Raw genomic sequence first — 17074 nt, 5'->3', positions numbered from 1 at the left:
AGCATGTTGGACAGCAAAAGCATTGCAGCTCTGGTCTGTAAGGATTGCATCACTCAGTTCTTCCACAGGTTTTTCTGATTTCTTGCTTTAGTGTTATGTGTGTTATAAAAACAGCCATACTGGATCACAGTGGTCCGCCTAGCCTAATTTCCTGTTTTTTTGTGGCATGAAGAAATGGAGATTTAGCATTAGAGGACTTGCTTTGGCTGCTGTGATCTGCCCTTCTAAATTATTTAGCTTTTGATATTTGCAAAAAAAATATTTGATAAATATTTTATGCAAGTCTGCAGTTGTAAGCACTCTTCCTGCTTTTAACAGAGCAAGGGCCTCACCAGTCTGAAAAATAAGTTTCCTTTTTTCTAAATGGATGTACAAAAGGTCTAGCAGCATCCTACATATAACAAGATGCCAAATTACAGCCCGATGTGGAAACGAAATCTCATGATGTCAAAATAAGGTTTGAAAATGATCATTGATATAACAGCAGTCAATGTGAAGTCTTTCGCTCTCGCTTGAGATGTGCAGTAGAGAATGACACAAGGGAAGAAAAAAATCTGTCCCCAGACCACTGTCCCCTTCACCGCCCCGTCGTCCCTGCAGCATCCACCCTTCCCTCTCGCGGTGGCCCTTCAGCGGCCCGAGAATCTCCCTCCCTCCCTCTTACCTTCACGGCGCTTTAGTAAAGAAACTTATTGAAGTTGGCGAAGCCTGCCTGTCTGCAGTCGCGTGTGTGTGTGGGCGGAAGCTTCTCCTCTGATGCAACTTCCTGTTGCGTCAGAGGAGAAGCTTCCGACCACACACACATGACTGCAGGCAGGCTTCGTTGACTTCAGTAAGTTTCTTTACTAAAGCACCGCGAAGGTAAGGGGGAGGGAGGGAGATTCTCGGGCCGCTGAAGGGCCACCACGAGAGGGAAGGGTGGATGCTGCGGGGACAATGGAGCGGTGAAGGGGACGGTGGTCTGGGGGGGACAGTTTTTATTTTCCCCATGTCATTCTCTACTGCACATCTCAAGCGAGAGCGAAAGACATCACATTGCTGTTATATCAATGATCATGTTGCTTTGACTAACATAGTAAATGGACCTGAACGGTCCGTTAGTAATACCCATTAAAAATACATGATTAAATTAACTTGTCTCTTCTTTGATATTTCTGGGTCCACCTGGTCTTGTCCTAGGTTCTGGCCTAACCAACCATCCTGTTTGCAGGATATCTCCCATTAAGTCTGGCCAGTAACGTCCTCATGTTCCAAGTTACTGGATGCCCTCCCCAGCCCATCCTACACTAAATCAGCACATATGGGACACAGACCATGCAAGTCTTTCCAGTACTGGCCTTAGTTCTTTAATTTATATCCTTTGTTTTCTAATTGGAGATCCTCTGTTTATCCCACAATTTTTTGAATTCCATCACCGTTTTCCTCTCCCCCCACTTCCCTCAAACACCGCTTGGGAGGATTTGGCGGGATTTAAGCCCTCAAATAACATAACATGTTGAAATTTAGCAGGTTAACCCAAAGTATTGCTAACCTATTATTTCCCCGACTGCATTATATTGAACTTCCTATATTGGCATGATGGCAAGTTGCCAACCAGTGTTTAAGCATGAACGACTCTTAACTTGCACAGAGCGGGATGAGTAGCTCTGGCCACCTTGTTGGGCAGACTGGATGGCCCAAGCTGATTTTATCTGCCTACATTTATGTAGTATCAGGCTTCAAGAGAGACACCATAGCTGGACAGGCCCTGCAAGTGGAATCATGGTAGATCCTTGGGCGAGAAAATGTGTGGTAGCAAAATCTGTTCTGGAGGCCTATGGGGAGCAGACACCAGCGTTATGTGACAGGTCAAATCTTTGAAATTCAGCAGAGGTGAGAGGGCGAGTTAAAGGATGAGTGACCAAAAAAGAAGGCTGGGGGCAAAGTATCAGTAACTGATGAGCAGACTGGAGTGTGACTGGTTAGGATTTAGGGTGAGAATGTGAGAGATTTCTGCAGCCAATTACTGGAAAGCAACACATGGCTTGGATGATTTGTGGAACTTTGCTCTAGATGTAAATCAGATTTAATTGTCTTTGTGATGGATGAACAGAAGCTGAACGTTTTCTCATTAAATTTTATGGTCAGTCTCTGGAGAAAGTTTAGACTTAAAACATTTCCCTTTTTGCTCAACTCTCTGTAATTTTCGAATTGGCTGAGTACTTCCAAACAATATGTTTAAATTCCATCAGAGAAAGGAAAGGGGGAGCGATTTAAGGCTCTATCATTTGCTAAGTTTGTTTTGGTCATGCTTCTATGAAGTCACTACCCAATGCTCCCCGGCCTGATATGAAAGGGCCGCAGGACTGCTTATAATGCCCCTGCCTCCCCCCACCCCAAACCAGAATATAGCCTAATCATAACCAGTAGAACACAAAAACCTTTCAACTCTAGGGTGGGAGGGTTGAGGGAAGGATTGGGGGTGATATTGGCATTGTCTGAGCTTTCATTATTTTTTTTGCAATATTTCAACTCTGGTATCAGAGTCCAAAGAATTGAGCCCTGTCCCTTTTTTCAGTCCCTTCTTACCTGTATTATGCTTTTTCACGTTCTCCATGCTGATCATCAGTTCTTCTCATTTCAGGACCTAGACAAGTTTGGCAATGAGATCACACAGCTAGCTCGCCCACTACCTGTGGAATATCTCATCATAGATGTAAGTACGCAAATCACTTTTAGCGCTGTGGAAGGATGGAAGATTCGGAGCCAGGGGCCAGGAGTCCTATCTAGTTCAGATCTTTGGAGTTAAGAGGCTTGGGAGGCTGATTACCTCAGTGGCTTGGCAAGGGCGAGTGACACCGCGCGTTCTCCCCCCGTACCGCTTTCATTTTCCCAGCACGAGCAACATTACAGACTTGCTGCCCATGTTGTGTTGGCTCTCCCTCTGACATCATTTCCTAGGTGTGGGACTCGAAAGTGACGTCCGAGAGAACCAGCACTGGTGCGGGCAACAAGTTCATGATAGTATTTGTGCTGGGAAAGTTAAAGAGGCACAAGGGAAGGGGGTGCATGCACGGGGCAAGGGGGAGTTTGGAAGGAGCACAGGGGTGGAGAGGAGGACCCCCTCCCCTTTACTGTGCCACTGGATCACCTCTTCCTGCCTAAGGCGACCAACTAGGCAAGCATATGACATTTTATTTCATTTGATATATATGTATTAGAAATCTGTGAAGAAAGGAGTGCGCTGCTAGGAAGTGGGAAGTGGATTTGCCTTTCCACTAATCTACAGAGGCTGTGCGTGGAAGCTTTAGTGAGGTGAATGCAGAGGAAAGAGTTGGCCAGGAACCTCAGGGAAAAGAGAGCTGCAGTCATTGCTGAGAGAATTATTTAGATTACTGGCTTGTTTTCTCTGAAGAATTTACCGTGTTTCCCTGAAAATAAGACAGTGTCTTATATTAATTTTGGGCCCAAAAAACGCACAAGGGCTTATTTTCAGGGATATCTTATTTTTTTCATGTACAACAATCATCTCTCCTTTCCTCTCCTCCACCCCAATTCTTCCTCTTTCCTTTCTCCCCCCTCCCCCGTGCAGCATCTTTCCTCCCCTCTCACCCATCCCCTTGTGCAGCATCTTTCTGTCTGTCCCTCCCTCCCATCCCCCTGTGCAGCAGAACCCCACTGACCCTGCCACTGTGAGACTGACATACCTCCGTTCTGAGGCCTCCTAAAACAGCAGGGGTGGGGGTTGCTGAATCGAGTCCAATTTTTTCAGCAAATCAGGCAGCACTATTGTCAGGGATGGAGTCAGGGAGTGTTGGGTGTATTCGTTGGGGGGGGGGGGGTTGTGGTTGATCATAACTAGGGCTTATTTTGGGAGTAGGGCTTATTTTGAGGGAAACGGGATAGTATTGATCAAGCACAAATAGAATCCTTCCTGAGTCTATTAGCCTTAGCTGACAAAAGGGTCTGGGCTAACCTCTGTTAGTAACCATGTGAATTTTGTTTGAATTTTAGATTACCACAACTTTCCCTAAGGATCCAGTTTACACATTTTCCATTTCTGCAAATCCATTCCCCATTGAGAATCATGACGTCCTGGGAGAGACTCAGGTAAAGCGGGATGCTTGTGCTCACACTGGAGCACCGAGTCCTGCCTTCCATTTTGTCGCAGTCCTGAGTGCTTGCTCTGATGGAGCTGATACCTCTCTATACAAGGAGGGCCGTGGGATCCAGAAGCTTCAGCTTAAGTCTGGCTTCCCTGGTCATTCTAGCACCGATATATATAAGCAGTACACATTGGATTTCCCTGAAGGAAGCAAATGAGGAAAGAAAAAGATTGCCATCTACCCTCCGATTGTCTAATAGAGGCCAACTGAATTTTGGTTTAGGCACTGAAATTGGTGGGAGGGCAGAAGGTTTGTGGCTGGCTGGCCTAGGAGGCCCACACTCTGCCAGGATGGAGGAAGGAGGTGCCATTTTTGGTTTTGTTTTCAGCCAAAACTAAACAGCAAATTTTGACTTCTGATTCGGTTGTCACTGTATGTATGTATGTAACAGACTTATATCCTGCCTAAAACCTAAGCAGGTTACAAAAATACATGCATAGAATGCAAAACCATATGGTATCAGAAGGGTGACTGGGTGTGCATACATGTGACTTGATTTCATTTGCATAATTAAGGAAGCATGCGTGTGACCAAGATTGTGTGCATTTGTGAGGGGCAGAATAAGAGAGTTGATGCGGAGCCATGTACAGAAACCCACTGATATTAGAGGGTAGGGGCTGAAAAGCAGAGCATGTGTAAAATTCCATTCAATGGTGGGGCCAGTCTGGGACAGAGGCTGGGCAAGTGCTGCGGTAAAAGCATTGCATTTCTTTGCCAAGCACAAGCTTCTAAAGCTCAGTGTTTCCTAAACTTGTCCTAGAAAATAAAGCACCCTGTAGGTCTAGCTGGCAAAACTTGTAAAGCCAATTGTGGGTTTCGGACGAGGATTAGACATAAAGCACAGTGCGAGGGCTTTCTGTGCATTTTTCAGTCTGATGAGCTGTCCTGTGACTGCAGAGAAAACCTTGTGCTGTAAATTGTATTCTGGCAGCTTCAAAAGCCCTTGTCGCCTGCTAGTTTAATTGTGCAGAGTGTACGGAAGGGACAGAGGCAAGGCCTCGGCTGACCAGACAGCTGCAGTTCCTTAGCTGTGCCTGCTAGAACCTGAAAGATCGGGAGAAGCGATGAGACTTGTACCCAGATCATCTTGCTTAACCATTGCTCAGGAATGAAACATAGAAGGCCCCAAAAAGGGTTCCTGCAAGTGTTCTGCCTTTTTCCATATTCTACACTGGGAAGAGTAAAAAAAAAACAAAAAACCCCAGAATCTAGTGGGCCATGTAGCCAAGTCATCCGCCTCTAGTGAGCTCAGCATCTGTTTTGGTGTAGTGGGAAAAGTGAGTTTGGCTTCTGACTGGTAATTCTGGAATGGAAAAAAAAGCAGTGTTTCAACAGAGGCAAAGCTCAGGGTTTTTGCTTTGTTTTGGTCTTCCTTTTCCCTCTGCAGGACTTTCACAGTTTGGCCACATACCTGTCTCAGAACGCATCCGCTGTTTTTCTTCACCTCATCTCTGACTTTCATCTGCTTCTCTTTCTGGTCACCAACGAAGTGATGCCTCTCCAGGTATGTTAGTGATATGAACCCTTGACTAGAGAATGACATGGGGAAAAAATTTGTCCCCGTCCTATGCCCGCGAGCTCGGTCCCCATCCCGTCCCCGCAAACCATCTGATCCCATCCACACAAGCCTAAACATTTGGCAGCTAATTTTGGCACCAGAATTCCCTCCAGAATAAGAGAGTGCCCATTTAATAGAATAACCACCAATGTGCACCTCATCAAGACCATCTGATGGCACTGATGAGTTTATCCCTGGTGATCATTCTCCAATCTTGGATGCTTCTCTGGGGTGTAAATATGAGACAGTGATGTTCAAACTTTCACCAAAAAATCAGGGATTTTTTTTTTTTTTTAATGATTATTAACTTTTAACAGACCAATTTTTTTTTTTCTGTAAAGATCACAACACAAGCAGCTTTTCTACATGAGTTAACTCTGGAAATTTGGATTAATTACATGCTGATTTGGTGAAAAGAATGTAATAAATTCCACTTAAGCTAATTACTTACTTCTTTCAACAAGCAGCCAAAGCCTTGAAGTCGTGTTCGGCTGCCGGAAAGTTCGCCTCTGATGCAACCGGAAACAGGAAGTTGCGTTAGACGAGAATTTTCCGGCAGCCACACGCGACTTCAGGGCTCCGGCTGCTTGTTGAAAGAAAATTAAAAATTGGCATGAAGGTAAGGGGAAGGGAGGGAGGGAGATGCCTGGACGAACGGTGGCAATCATTAGGAAGGAGGGAGGGGGCTGCGCACAATCGGTGACCGTGCGCATTCCCTCCCTTAACTGCGGAGATCAGGCTATTCATCGCTCCACAGGGCGGTGAATGGCCTTGTACCTGCAGCGACCACTTTGCAGTTTTGGTGGGTTACCTGCGGCTAGCCGCGAATAACAGCCACTGTGTCATTCTCTACCCTTGACCTCGCCCAGAAAGGTTCTTCTGAATCCACCAGTAGAAGCAAGCTGATTTAATGAATTACTGTCTAATGCTATCTCATGAGAGTCTGCTAATGTTTTCATGTTGAGATGGCACTAGTGTCTGCTTAATTAATTTTGGAAGCCCAGATGGGGGCAGTAGATGGTGCAGCCTGTTTTTAGCGTTACTCTGCAGTTAAGAGAGCTGTCGAGATCAGAAATTTTTCATGTAACAGTAACGAGGTCAGAAACGTAGAACGTCTCTGGGCTGAGAACAGTTTTCTGCCTGGACTTGGCAAGGCATTTCATTGGCACGGTGCCAGGTTCTGGTGTAACAGCTGCACAATTGGCATCAAAGAAAACATTGGAGAAAAGAACCCTAGACACATGTTTTTCAGACATTCTAAGAAGCTGTTATCGGCTCAGCTCGGCTGCCAGTGGCCAGCTGGAGATCAGGACCAATCAGAAGATTTTGCTGCTTTTTTAAATTGGGCTGTACCTTTTCTTTCCTGGTCTTTTACTGTATATACTTGAATATAAACCGAGGCAATTTTTCTCCCCCAAAACAGAAGGAAAAAAAGGTTGACTCGAATATAAACCAATGGTTTATATTCAAGTACTGGTACAGGGCAGAAGCGACCCCCCCCCCCCTTCCCTGGTGTCCTGTCTTCTGGCTCTGCAGCCAATCTGTCCCCCTTCCCGGAATGCCCCCCCCCCTTCCCAGACCCACCGTGGATCTGCAGTACCGCCCTGGTGGTCCAGTGGAGCAGGGAGCCAGAGCTGCCTTCAGTCCCTCCCCTCAACTCCCAGTCCCCCTACAGGTCTACTTTAGGTTCCTGGTGGTCCAGTGGTGAGGCGGGGCAGGAGCAATTCCTTTACGCTTCTGCCTGGCAGTCTCCATATTGAAAAAATGGCTGCCATGAGATCCCGCACAAAGTGACCTGGAGGGAGGGATAGACTGCCGCTCCAGCTCGCCACACCAATGGACCACCAGGTACCGGAGGCCCACAGTGGGTGCAGGGTGGGGTTAGCTCAAATATAAACCAAGACTCCCATTTTTGGGCCCCAAAATTTTGGTTTATATTCAAGTTTATACGGTACTTTTTATGTTGAGGACTTGAGCCCTCGGGGAGGGAGAAGCATGAATGGATACAAGATAAAACACACGTTGATTTGGGGAAGGAAGAAAGCACTGAAGTAAGCATGAAGAGCAAAGGCAACCTGTCTAGGAAGCTCACTAAACCAAATCTGTAAAACTTTTCATAAACCTTCTGTTTTCAAAAGTACCACATGTGTTCTAGAGCAGTGTTCTTCAACCTTTTTACACCTATGGACCGGCGGAAAGAAAATAATTATTTCGTGGACCGGCAAACTACTAAGACTGAAATTTTAAAAACCCCATCGCTGCCCCATCCCCACGAGCTCGGTCCCGCAAACCATCTGATCCTATCCGCACAAGCCTCAAATAGTTATGATTTTATATTGAACATATTTTATTAAAGTATAAAAAGAAACAATATTCTGTACAATTGTCATTTTATAAATACAAATCATACAGGGCAAGGATCAACAAAACCCCCATCTTCCCTCCCCTTCACATATATCCCCTCTACTATCAAGAAAACTGAATAAGCCAAATTATTACACAAATATTATGCTAACAAAATACCGCAGTCACAAATGGCAGGAATGGTGTTAGGGGGAGTGCAACTAGGGCAACTGCCCCCTGGTCAGAGAGAGCCCTAAGCCAGCTGGAAGCTAAAGAAGCACTGCCTCACTTGAGGAAAGAAGAGAACGGGGAGATATGATTGAAACATATAAGTACATCACGGGACACATCGAGTCAGAAGATAATATCTTCTGGCTCATGGGACCCTCGACCACCAGAGGGCATCCGCTGAAAATCAGGTGAGGGAAGTTTCATGGCGACTCCAGGAAGTACTTCTTCACCGAAAGAGTAGTGGATCATTGGAACAGACTCCCACTCCAGGTGATAAAGGCCAGCAGCGTGACGGATTTTAAGAGAAAATGGGATACTCACGTGGGATCTTTAAGGGAGTAAATTCAGGGGAGGGGATACTTGGAATGGGCAGACTTGGTGGGCTATAGCCCTTTTCTGCTGCTTTTTTCTATGTTTCTATGCCTGGGCTTTGCACTCCCCAGTTATGTCTAACATCAACTCTAGCAGGATACATATTTCAATCTGATATATTCTAATCACAAGATAGAAATAAAATTATTTTTTTCTACCTTTTGTCGTCTCTGGTTTCTGCTTTCATCGTCTTTTCACTCTCTTCCATCCAGCGTCTGCCCTCTGTCTCTTCAATCCAGCATCTGCCCCTTCCATCCACTGTCTGCCCTCTCCCCCTTCCATCCACTGTCTGCCCTCTCCCCCTTCCATATGGTATCTGCCTTCTTTCTATGCCCCTCTCCCCTTTCCATCCAGCCTGCGCCGCCTCTTTCCATTTTACATGATTTATTCCAGCTTCACTGCTCATAATTTTTCTCTCTCCTACACCAGATCTAGCATCTTTGTCCCTCTCTTCTTATTTCTCATCTGACCCCCTTCCCAGCATCAATATCTCTCTACTTTCTCATTCCTCTGTCTCTCCTCTTTCCCTCATATGATCTCTCCATTCCATCCTGACTCCTTCCCCTCCTCTAATCTCCCTGCCAGCTGTTTCCTTCCTATTTTTCTCCTTCCCTGTCCAGCAGTACCCCTTCTCCCTTTCCCCCTCCCCTTATCCAAAAGTAACTCTCTTCCCTTCCCTTTCTCTTCTCCCCTGTCCAACAGTACCCCCTTCCCCTCCCTTGTCCAGGAGTACCCCTTCTCCCTTCCCTCTCCAGAAAATGTTTCCTCTCTTTAGGCTAGCGACAGCTCTGTGTGCTTTTAACTTCGGCACACAGCTGCCCGTAAGCAGTACTTTAGCAGTGGTTTCATGAGGCAGCCTCGGGGCCTTTGGTAGGCCGGCCCACGTCGCATCATCAAAGCGGGCCGACCTAGCAAAGACCCCGAGGCTGTCTCATGAAACCGCAGCTAAACTATTGCTTAGGGGCAGCTATGTGCCGAAGTTAAAAGCACACAAAACTGCCGCTGCTGGTCTGGGGGTGCGGAGACAAAGGCAGGAGGCATACGCGGCAGGAGTCGGTGGAAGGCAGTAGTCACGGCGAAGGCAGGAGTCCCGGCATAGGAATGGCAACAGGCAGTTGCATGTCAGCTGACGCTGGCACCTTTTGTTGCTGTGGGGACCCGAATCCTTCACGGACCGGCAAGATTTTTTTGCGGAGCAGCACCGGTCCGCAGACCGGCAGTTGAAGACCACTGTTCTAGAGGGCTGCAGAAAAGGGCCCACAGTAGGTCTTGTACAAAATGCTCTGGAGCACATTGACTTACACCAGACTCCTCTAGCATACCAAGGGTGGGAGCAGTCATAAGGCCAAGGTCTGTATGCGTGTGGCAGTCAGCTCCACCAACCCCACCCCTTCTGACATCAAATTCCTGTGCTGAGGCAGGAGACAAGTGGAGCTGATGGCACACGCATGCAGACTGTGGCCCTGTGACCACGTACTTCCCACTGCCTGGAGGAGGGGAATGCTCTGCCATGGCTGTCTTGCCAAATCAGGTATGCCCACTGGCAGACTCAGAATCTTCCTGGGTATGAGTTTTTCACAGACTGGAACGCCGCTTATACTACTCTCTTCTCTCTCTGCAGGATAGCATCAGTTTGTTGTTAGATGCTGTGCGCACCAGGAATGAGGACCTTGCCCAGACCTGGAAGAAATCGGAACAGTGGGCCACTATCGAGCAGCTCTGCAGTAAGTGCTTCTCCCCCCTCCTCCATCCGTGGCTACACACACCCCCCTTGTTAAGGCACGCCTTGTAGGGCAAATTCCACCCTAGCCAGCTGTCTCTCTAAGCTAGAAAATCAAACTGAAATTAGCTCCAAATGCAAAACAAATTGAGCAGTTAATGACATGCACATGATATAAAGCCATGAAGAGAAGGGCAGCCAACTGAAAGTAGGGGGGAAAAGCTTTAAAAAGCTTCTAAAAATATCTTCCTTTGGAGATGCCATGAATGACTTGTTCAGTTCTTTTTCCATTGCTCACACTTAATGGCAAACATTCAAACGTGAGCCTTGTATACATTCTCTCTCTCATTGCATTATAGACTAATGCTTGTTAATAAACTGGACAGACAGCCATCTAGCTTGTCAAAAGAAGGGCGGTGTGGGTGTTGCAGCCCTCTTGAACTCTCATGCTGGGAATCACATTGCACACGTAGCAGCTGAAGCTTTTCAGGTTATGCAACCTCAGATCAAGGGCAAAAGGTAGTTATAGCCTGAGCAGATCTGCTGCTTGTAAACTGTACGACTTCTTTTCCGCACCCGCTGTCAATTAATGATATTCAAATCTTGCACCCTGTAATACACTTTGTGGTCTCCAATATTATCTTTCTATGCACTGCTCACAATTCTACCATTTTCCTGGGTTCACTGGCTCCATTGTAGATTTTTAGGCATTCCTGTATGACACACAGCATGAAAGCTGTGTGTGGAAATTGTGTTTTCCATTATCGTCCGTCCAGACAGGCAGACAGATGGGTTTATGCTCCTCTGCCAGCAGGTGGACAAGTGGGCTCATAGAATCAGTTTGTTCTTAGTCTCCAGCAGGTGGAGGTGGTAAGCCTGTGCAGTCTTCTTTTAGGCCTTGGCAGTGGGCATTTTATCTGCCCCTTTTCCTTGAGGGCCTGAGCTGGGGTCCCCCCATTTCCCCCACCTCCTGACTTTTTTTCTCTAGTGTACACCTTTCCAAGGGGCAAAGACTACAGTTTTGAGTGCCTGTGGGGTCTGCTCCTTTCCATTTAAAAAAAAAAAACCCAGATCCAAAGCAGTGCTTTTTTTTTCTGTGCCAGTTTGCAGGGACTGTGTCATTCATAGTTTTTCTCCCATTCAGTCTGCCTCACGGTTCAGTACAAGCACTTCTCGCAAGCCAAAAAAGTGCTCAGTGTGTTTCCACCGAGGGCTTAATGCGGCCGGAAGGGGAACTTTCACTAGCTTCAGAGCCGGCTGGCTCAAGGGTTTCCCCAGCAGTCGTGAAGGTGCATTGGCTGTGGGTGGTGCAGAGGCCCGAGGTTGCCTAACCACCAACAGTGCTGGGGACTCCCCAGCTGTTGCAGCTGCCAGCGGTGGCAAGTCTGGGCTTACCTTACCACCAAAGGTGCTGAGGATTCCCTTACTGGTGTGTTGGGCCTTACTGGGGATTTCCTTACCACAGCTTTGATTTTTCAGGCCTCTTCAGTGCCCTCGGCCTTGGGGATGTCTTTTTCGGCAGGATTTTCATCTTTGGCTGAGGCTTCTCAGGAGCTCCCACCTAGATTGGTGAGGCAGGAACAGGTCTCGCAGGCTTCTTAAGAACATAAGAATTGCCATTGCTGGGTCAGACCAGTGGTCCAGCAGTCCACTCACGCGGCGGCCCTCTGGTCAAAGACCAGCACCTTAACTGAGACTAGTCCTACCAGCGTACATCCTTGTTCATTATGAACTTGTCTAACTTTGTCTTGAATCCCTGGAGGGTGTTTTCCCCTATAACAGCCTCTGGAAGAGCGTTCCAGTTTTCTACCACTCTGGGTGAAGAAGAACTTCCTTACGTTTGTACGGAATCTATCCCCTTTCAATTTTAGAGAATGCACTCTCGTTCTCCCTACCTTGGAGAGGGTGAACAACCTGTCCTTATCTACTAAGTCTATTCCCTTCATTATCTTGAATGTTTCTATCATGTCTCCTCTTTTCAAGGAAGAAGAGGCCCAGTTTCTCTAATCTTTCACTGTACGGCAACTCCTCCAGCCCCTTAACCATCGTAGTCGCTCTCTGGACCCTTTCAAATAGTACTGTGTCCTTCTTCATGTACGGCGACCAGTGCTGGACGCAGTACTCCAGGTGAGGGCGCACCATGGCCCAGTACAGCGGCATGATAACCTTCTCCGATCTGTTAGTGATCCCCTTCTTTATCATTCCTAGCATTCTGTTCGCCCTTTTTGCTGCCGCCGCACATTGCACGGACAGCTTCATCGACTTGTCAATCAGAACTCCCAAGTCTCTTTCCTGGGAGGTCTCTCCAAGTATTGTCCAGGACATCCTGTATTTGTGCATGAGATTTTTGTTACCGATATGCATCACTTTACACTTATCCACGTTGAACCTCATCTGCCATGTCGATGCCCATTTCTCGAGCTTGATTATGTCACGTTGCAGATCTTCGCAATCCCCCTGTGTCTTCACTACTCTGAATAACTTCGTATCATCTGCAAATTTAATCGCCTCACTCGTCGTACCAATGTCCAGATCGTTTATAAAGATGTTGAAGAGCACAGTCCAAGCACCGAGTCCTGCGGCACCCCACTGGTGACGCTCTTCCAGTACGAGTATTGTCCATTCACCCCCCCCCCCCACTCTCTGTTTCCTATGCTCTAGCCAATTTCTAATCCACGTGAGTATTTCACCCTCGATTCCATGGCTCGCAATGTTCCGAAGTAGTTTTCATGTGGAACCTTGTCAAACGCCTTCTGAAAATCCAGATATACAATGTCGACCAGGTAGCCCTTGTCTATCTGTCTGTTTACTTCCTCAAAGAAGTGCAGCAAGTTCGTCAAACAAGATCTGCCTTTGCTAAAACCGTGCTGACTGGTCCCCATCAGCCCGTGTCCGTCAAGATGATCAATGATGCAGTCCTTTATCAGCGACTCCACCATCTTTCCCGGTACCGAGGTCAGACTCACCGGTCTGTAGTTTCCCGGATCTCCCCTCAAACCTTTCTTGAAGATCAGCGTAACATTCGCCACCTTCCAGTCTTCCGGAATCTTTCCCCATTTGATCGACAGATTGGCTATTAGTTGAAGCAGTTCAGCTATAGTCCCTTTCAGTTCCTTGATGACTGTCGGATGGATGCCACCCGGTCCCAGGGATTTATCACTCTTAAGTCTATCGATCTGCCTGCATACCTCTTCTAGACTGACCATCAACCCTGTCAGTTTCCCGTCTTCATTTCCAGCATATAGCCTGATGGTTCTGGTATGCTGTGTATATTCTGTTTGGTAAATACAGACGCAAAAAATGTGTTCAGTTTGTCTGCGATTGCTTTGTCCTCCTTTAGTGCTCCCTTTATTCCATGGTCATCCAATGGTCCCACTGCTTCCTTCGCGGGTCGTTTCCCCTTAATATATCGAAAGAACGGCTTGAAGTTCTTCACCTCCTTGGCTATTTTTTCCTCGTAGTCTCTTGTGGCCCCTTTTACCACCTTGTGGCACGTGCCTTGATGTTGTTTGTGCTTGTATGATACACAGCATGAAAGCTGTACGTGTAAATTGTGTTTGGTTTCGTATTGCAGATTTTCTGAATGGCATGCTAGTTTAATGCAAGTCACTTGCATAATTCCATCACTCCTGCAGCACTCCTTTTATTATTTGTACACTAAACATATAGCCTGTATGGGAGGGGCTTATTACAGAAGGACCCCTGTCCTCAGATTTCCATTCACTTAGCTCTGATCTGCCCAAGCAGTATGAGTTGTTAATGAGACCTGGCTGATGCAGGTTGACCCAAAGCAGCAGGTAGTGTTTCTAGTGTGGGACTGCCTCCATTCAGTTGCTTTCTTGCGGTCCGATCTTCTTTCTTTTCTCTCCCCTCCACAGGTACGGTTGGAGTTCAGCCGTCAGAACTTCCAGACTACAGCACCGTTGGCAGTTCCACGCATGCTCCATCCTCAGCCCTGTGGTCATGCCAGCACTGCACCTTCATGAACCAGGCGGGCACAGACCAGTGTGAGATGTGCAGACTCCCCAGGACCTAAATTCTGCGGTCCCTCCAGCGAGCTGGTTTCAGGGCCAGGGCAATGCTGACATAAAACATCTCAAACCAAGTTCAGTTCTCCAGCTTTTGTAGCCGGTTGTTTTAGAGTGAGAGATCAGAAAGGGAGAACAAATGGTGACTGTGTGTGTCTGTCTGCCATAGACACCTGTGGGGTACTGGCTCAGGAGACGATAACAATTTCCCTTCTGCATGTGGCCTCAAAAGCAGAAGCCCCCCCATGCTGTAGCTCAGAAAGGATGAGACTGGGACCTTCCTAAAAGCCTCGTTGGTTTTGTCCGATCCGACTTGGACATTTGGGTATCGTCTGTAGTTCTTCAGGCTGCCGTCCCTCCATTCTTTATCACCTCCTGTGCCCTCTGCCTTTCCCTGACATCGGTTAAAGAGCCTTAACTGGGACCTTCAGCGCTCTGCAGTATGATCAACCAGCTCTCTTGTAGCCCTTCCCTTAGGTCCAGCAGCAGAGGGGCAAGCTGTGGCTCAAGTGACTAGAATTATTTAAAATAAAGAGAATTCATTGCGTTTCACCCTCCCTTAAAGAGCTGAAAAATTTACCTATTTTTACTTAGCTGTTCCCAGAAAATTCATTTAATATGAAAAACATCTATTTTTTCTCCCTTGCTTTTTTTTTTTTTTTTTTTTTTAATAAATCTGTTCTAGGATATTTTATTGCTTCACTATTTTTGACGAGCTCTCTTCATTGTGTGATGACATTTTGCTCCTTATGATTTTTCTTTTGCACCTCTCATGCCTGGCATGTGATGACTGTTGTGTGAGGCGTTGCTTAAAGCCTTCAGTTCTTCAGTGAGTGATAGCTGAGGCTTTTTGCCACATCGCTTGAGGACTGTCAAAATGGTCACTCTTGTACAAAATGTGGGAGTTAAGGGAAGGGGGAGAAAGGGTGAGCTCTGCAGGTTCGAACGACATGGTTATGTCTGCCCTGCAATGTGCTTGAATGAGACGGGTGATGTGGTGGCTGCCTTCCCCAGCTGAGAGCAGCTGCTTTTATTACCTGCTTCATGTTGTGTTCTCTGCAGCTTTGAATTTTGGCTGGGGATGTAAGATTGAAGGAATGCTCGATAACCGCGTAGCCGATTTTAGTTGCCTTGTTTCTATCACCTACCCAGTAGTGGTGTTTTGAATGCATTCATTGTGGTGGGGGTAGGGGGTTGTTGCATTGGTTAAGACTACCCCCAGTCATGGGGATGGCTCTGCTGGTTTCATATTTGTTTCCATATGACTTCCAGATTTGCTTTGTTTTAACGACAGGCCATGTTTGAAGTGTGGGCTGAATGTTTTTGCATGTAGAACTGGCTTGGGTCATTATTTGGAAGCGAGCCACAAGTGCATCTTTAAGCAGTCAGGAAACGCCGCTCTAGCATGAGCTTCTGCATTAACCCCTGCTTGGGCCGGTCCCCGCAAGCAGAATCTGGATCTCCGGCATGGCAGGCCCCACCACTACCTCTGAGCCTTTGGACCAGCTCCAGTTATAGGCAAGATCATTTCAAGGGCATCTCAGTTCTTAGAATGTCCTACGTCAGGAACAATAAGGTTTGCTGAAAGAAAACCTCTCTTACTGCTTGTGTTGGTTCTTTGCAATAACCTATTGTCATGAAAGGACTGGACGAGATGAGTTGCCCAGCCTGGCTAATGTTTTTTTTGCCTCTCTACTGCCTATCTGAAGTGCACTATAGTAATCTAATAATATGCAAATGTCTGTTGCAGTAAGAATAGTAAAATGTCAAAGTAATGGCTCCGTTCTATGTACTTTGTAACCTTTAGTTTTCTTCAATTAGATATTATTTAAAACCAAAAAGGAATGTTTGTATGTGTAAGAAGTCCTCCCTTAAAATAGCAGCTTTTCCCTTTAGAGCAGGGGTGTCAAAGTCCCTCCTCGAGGGCCGCAATCCATTCGGATTTCAGAATTTCCCCAATGAATATGCATGAAATCTATTTGTATGCTAATAGATCTCATGCTTGCTTTAGAGCTATTCTGGGTCACTGGTTCAGACCACACTTGCAACAGGGAGGTTAGAAAAGTGGTCCCTGGAGGTTGCAGCCCTTCGGCCCTCAAGTCAGTGAGTGTCACAGAGGTGCAATTGAAAGGGGTGGGGTGGGGTGGGGGGAAACTGACATTCTCTCTCCCCAGCAGCTTCTCTGGAATTGTTACTTCAAAATATTTATGTAGCATTGATTGAAAAAAAATCCTGTCTGTATTGTAATAAAAACTTAAGCACCCAAAGGTAAAGCAAACTGGAGGAAAAGTTCAATAACTGAGAGGGGAACCAGTAGGTGTTTGCTGATGACACAGGCACAAATTTTCCCCTGTCTCTTCGGGAACTCAATTTCCCTGTCCCATCTACGTGAGTTTTGTCCCTGCTCCAATCCTGTAAGCTCTGCCTTAACCGCAGAAGCTTCAAACACTTAAGATTTTCAAGTGTTTGAGGCTTGTGCAGATGAGGACGGAGCTTAGGCATTGGTGGAATGAGGCATTATGACATCACAATCTGAGCTCTAGAATGTTGCCACTTAGGATTTTGAAGTGTTTGAGGCTTGTGCAGATGAGGACGGAGCTTAGGCATTGGTGGAATGAGGCATTATGACATCACAATCTGAGCTCTAGAATGTTGCCACTTAGGATTTTGAAGTGTT

The 17074-nt window shown here is 46.7% G+C and overlaps 1 protein-coding gene across 1 annotated transcript in view; it reads left to right on the top strand.

Moving 5' to 3' along the window:
- NPLOC4 (NPL4 homolog, ubiquitin recognition factor) overlaps positions 1-16185 on the top strand; it is a 93541-nt gene extending 77356 nt beyond the window's left edge. The window contains exons 13-17 of the mRNA XM_033961064.1: positions 2624-2695; positions 3994-4089; positions 5533-5649; positions 10271-10373; positions 14248-16185. Of these exons, the coding sequence (XP_033816955.1) occupies positions 2624-2695; positions 3994-4089; positions 5533-5649; positions 10271-10373; positions 14248-14405 (546 nt within the window). The 3' untranslated portion in view covers positions 14406-16185. The remainder of the gene's footprint in view (positions 1-2623; positions 2696-3993; positions 4090-5532; positions 5650-10270; positions 10374-14247) is intronic.
- Positions 16186-17074: the final 889 nt, after the last annotated feature.

Source organism: Geotrypetes seraphini, chromosome 10 (genome assembly GCF_902459505.1).
Source record: "Geotrypetes seraphini chromosome 10, aGeoSer1.1, whole genome shotgun sequence".
Lineage (NCBI taxonomy): Eukaryota > Metazoa > Chordata > Amphibia > Gymnophiona > Dermophiidae > Geotrypetes > Geotrypetes seraphini.
The sequence above is the reverse complement of the archived record's forward strand: the minus strand, read 5'-3'. Positions and strand labels throughout refer to the sequence as shown.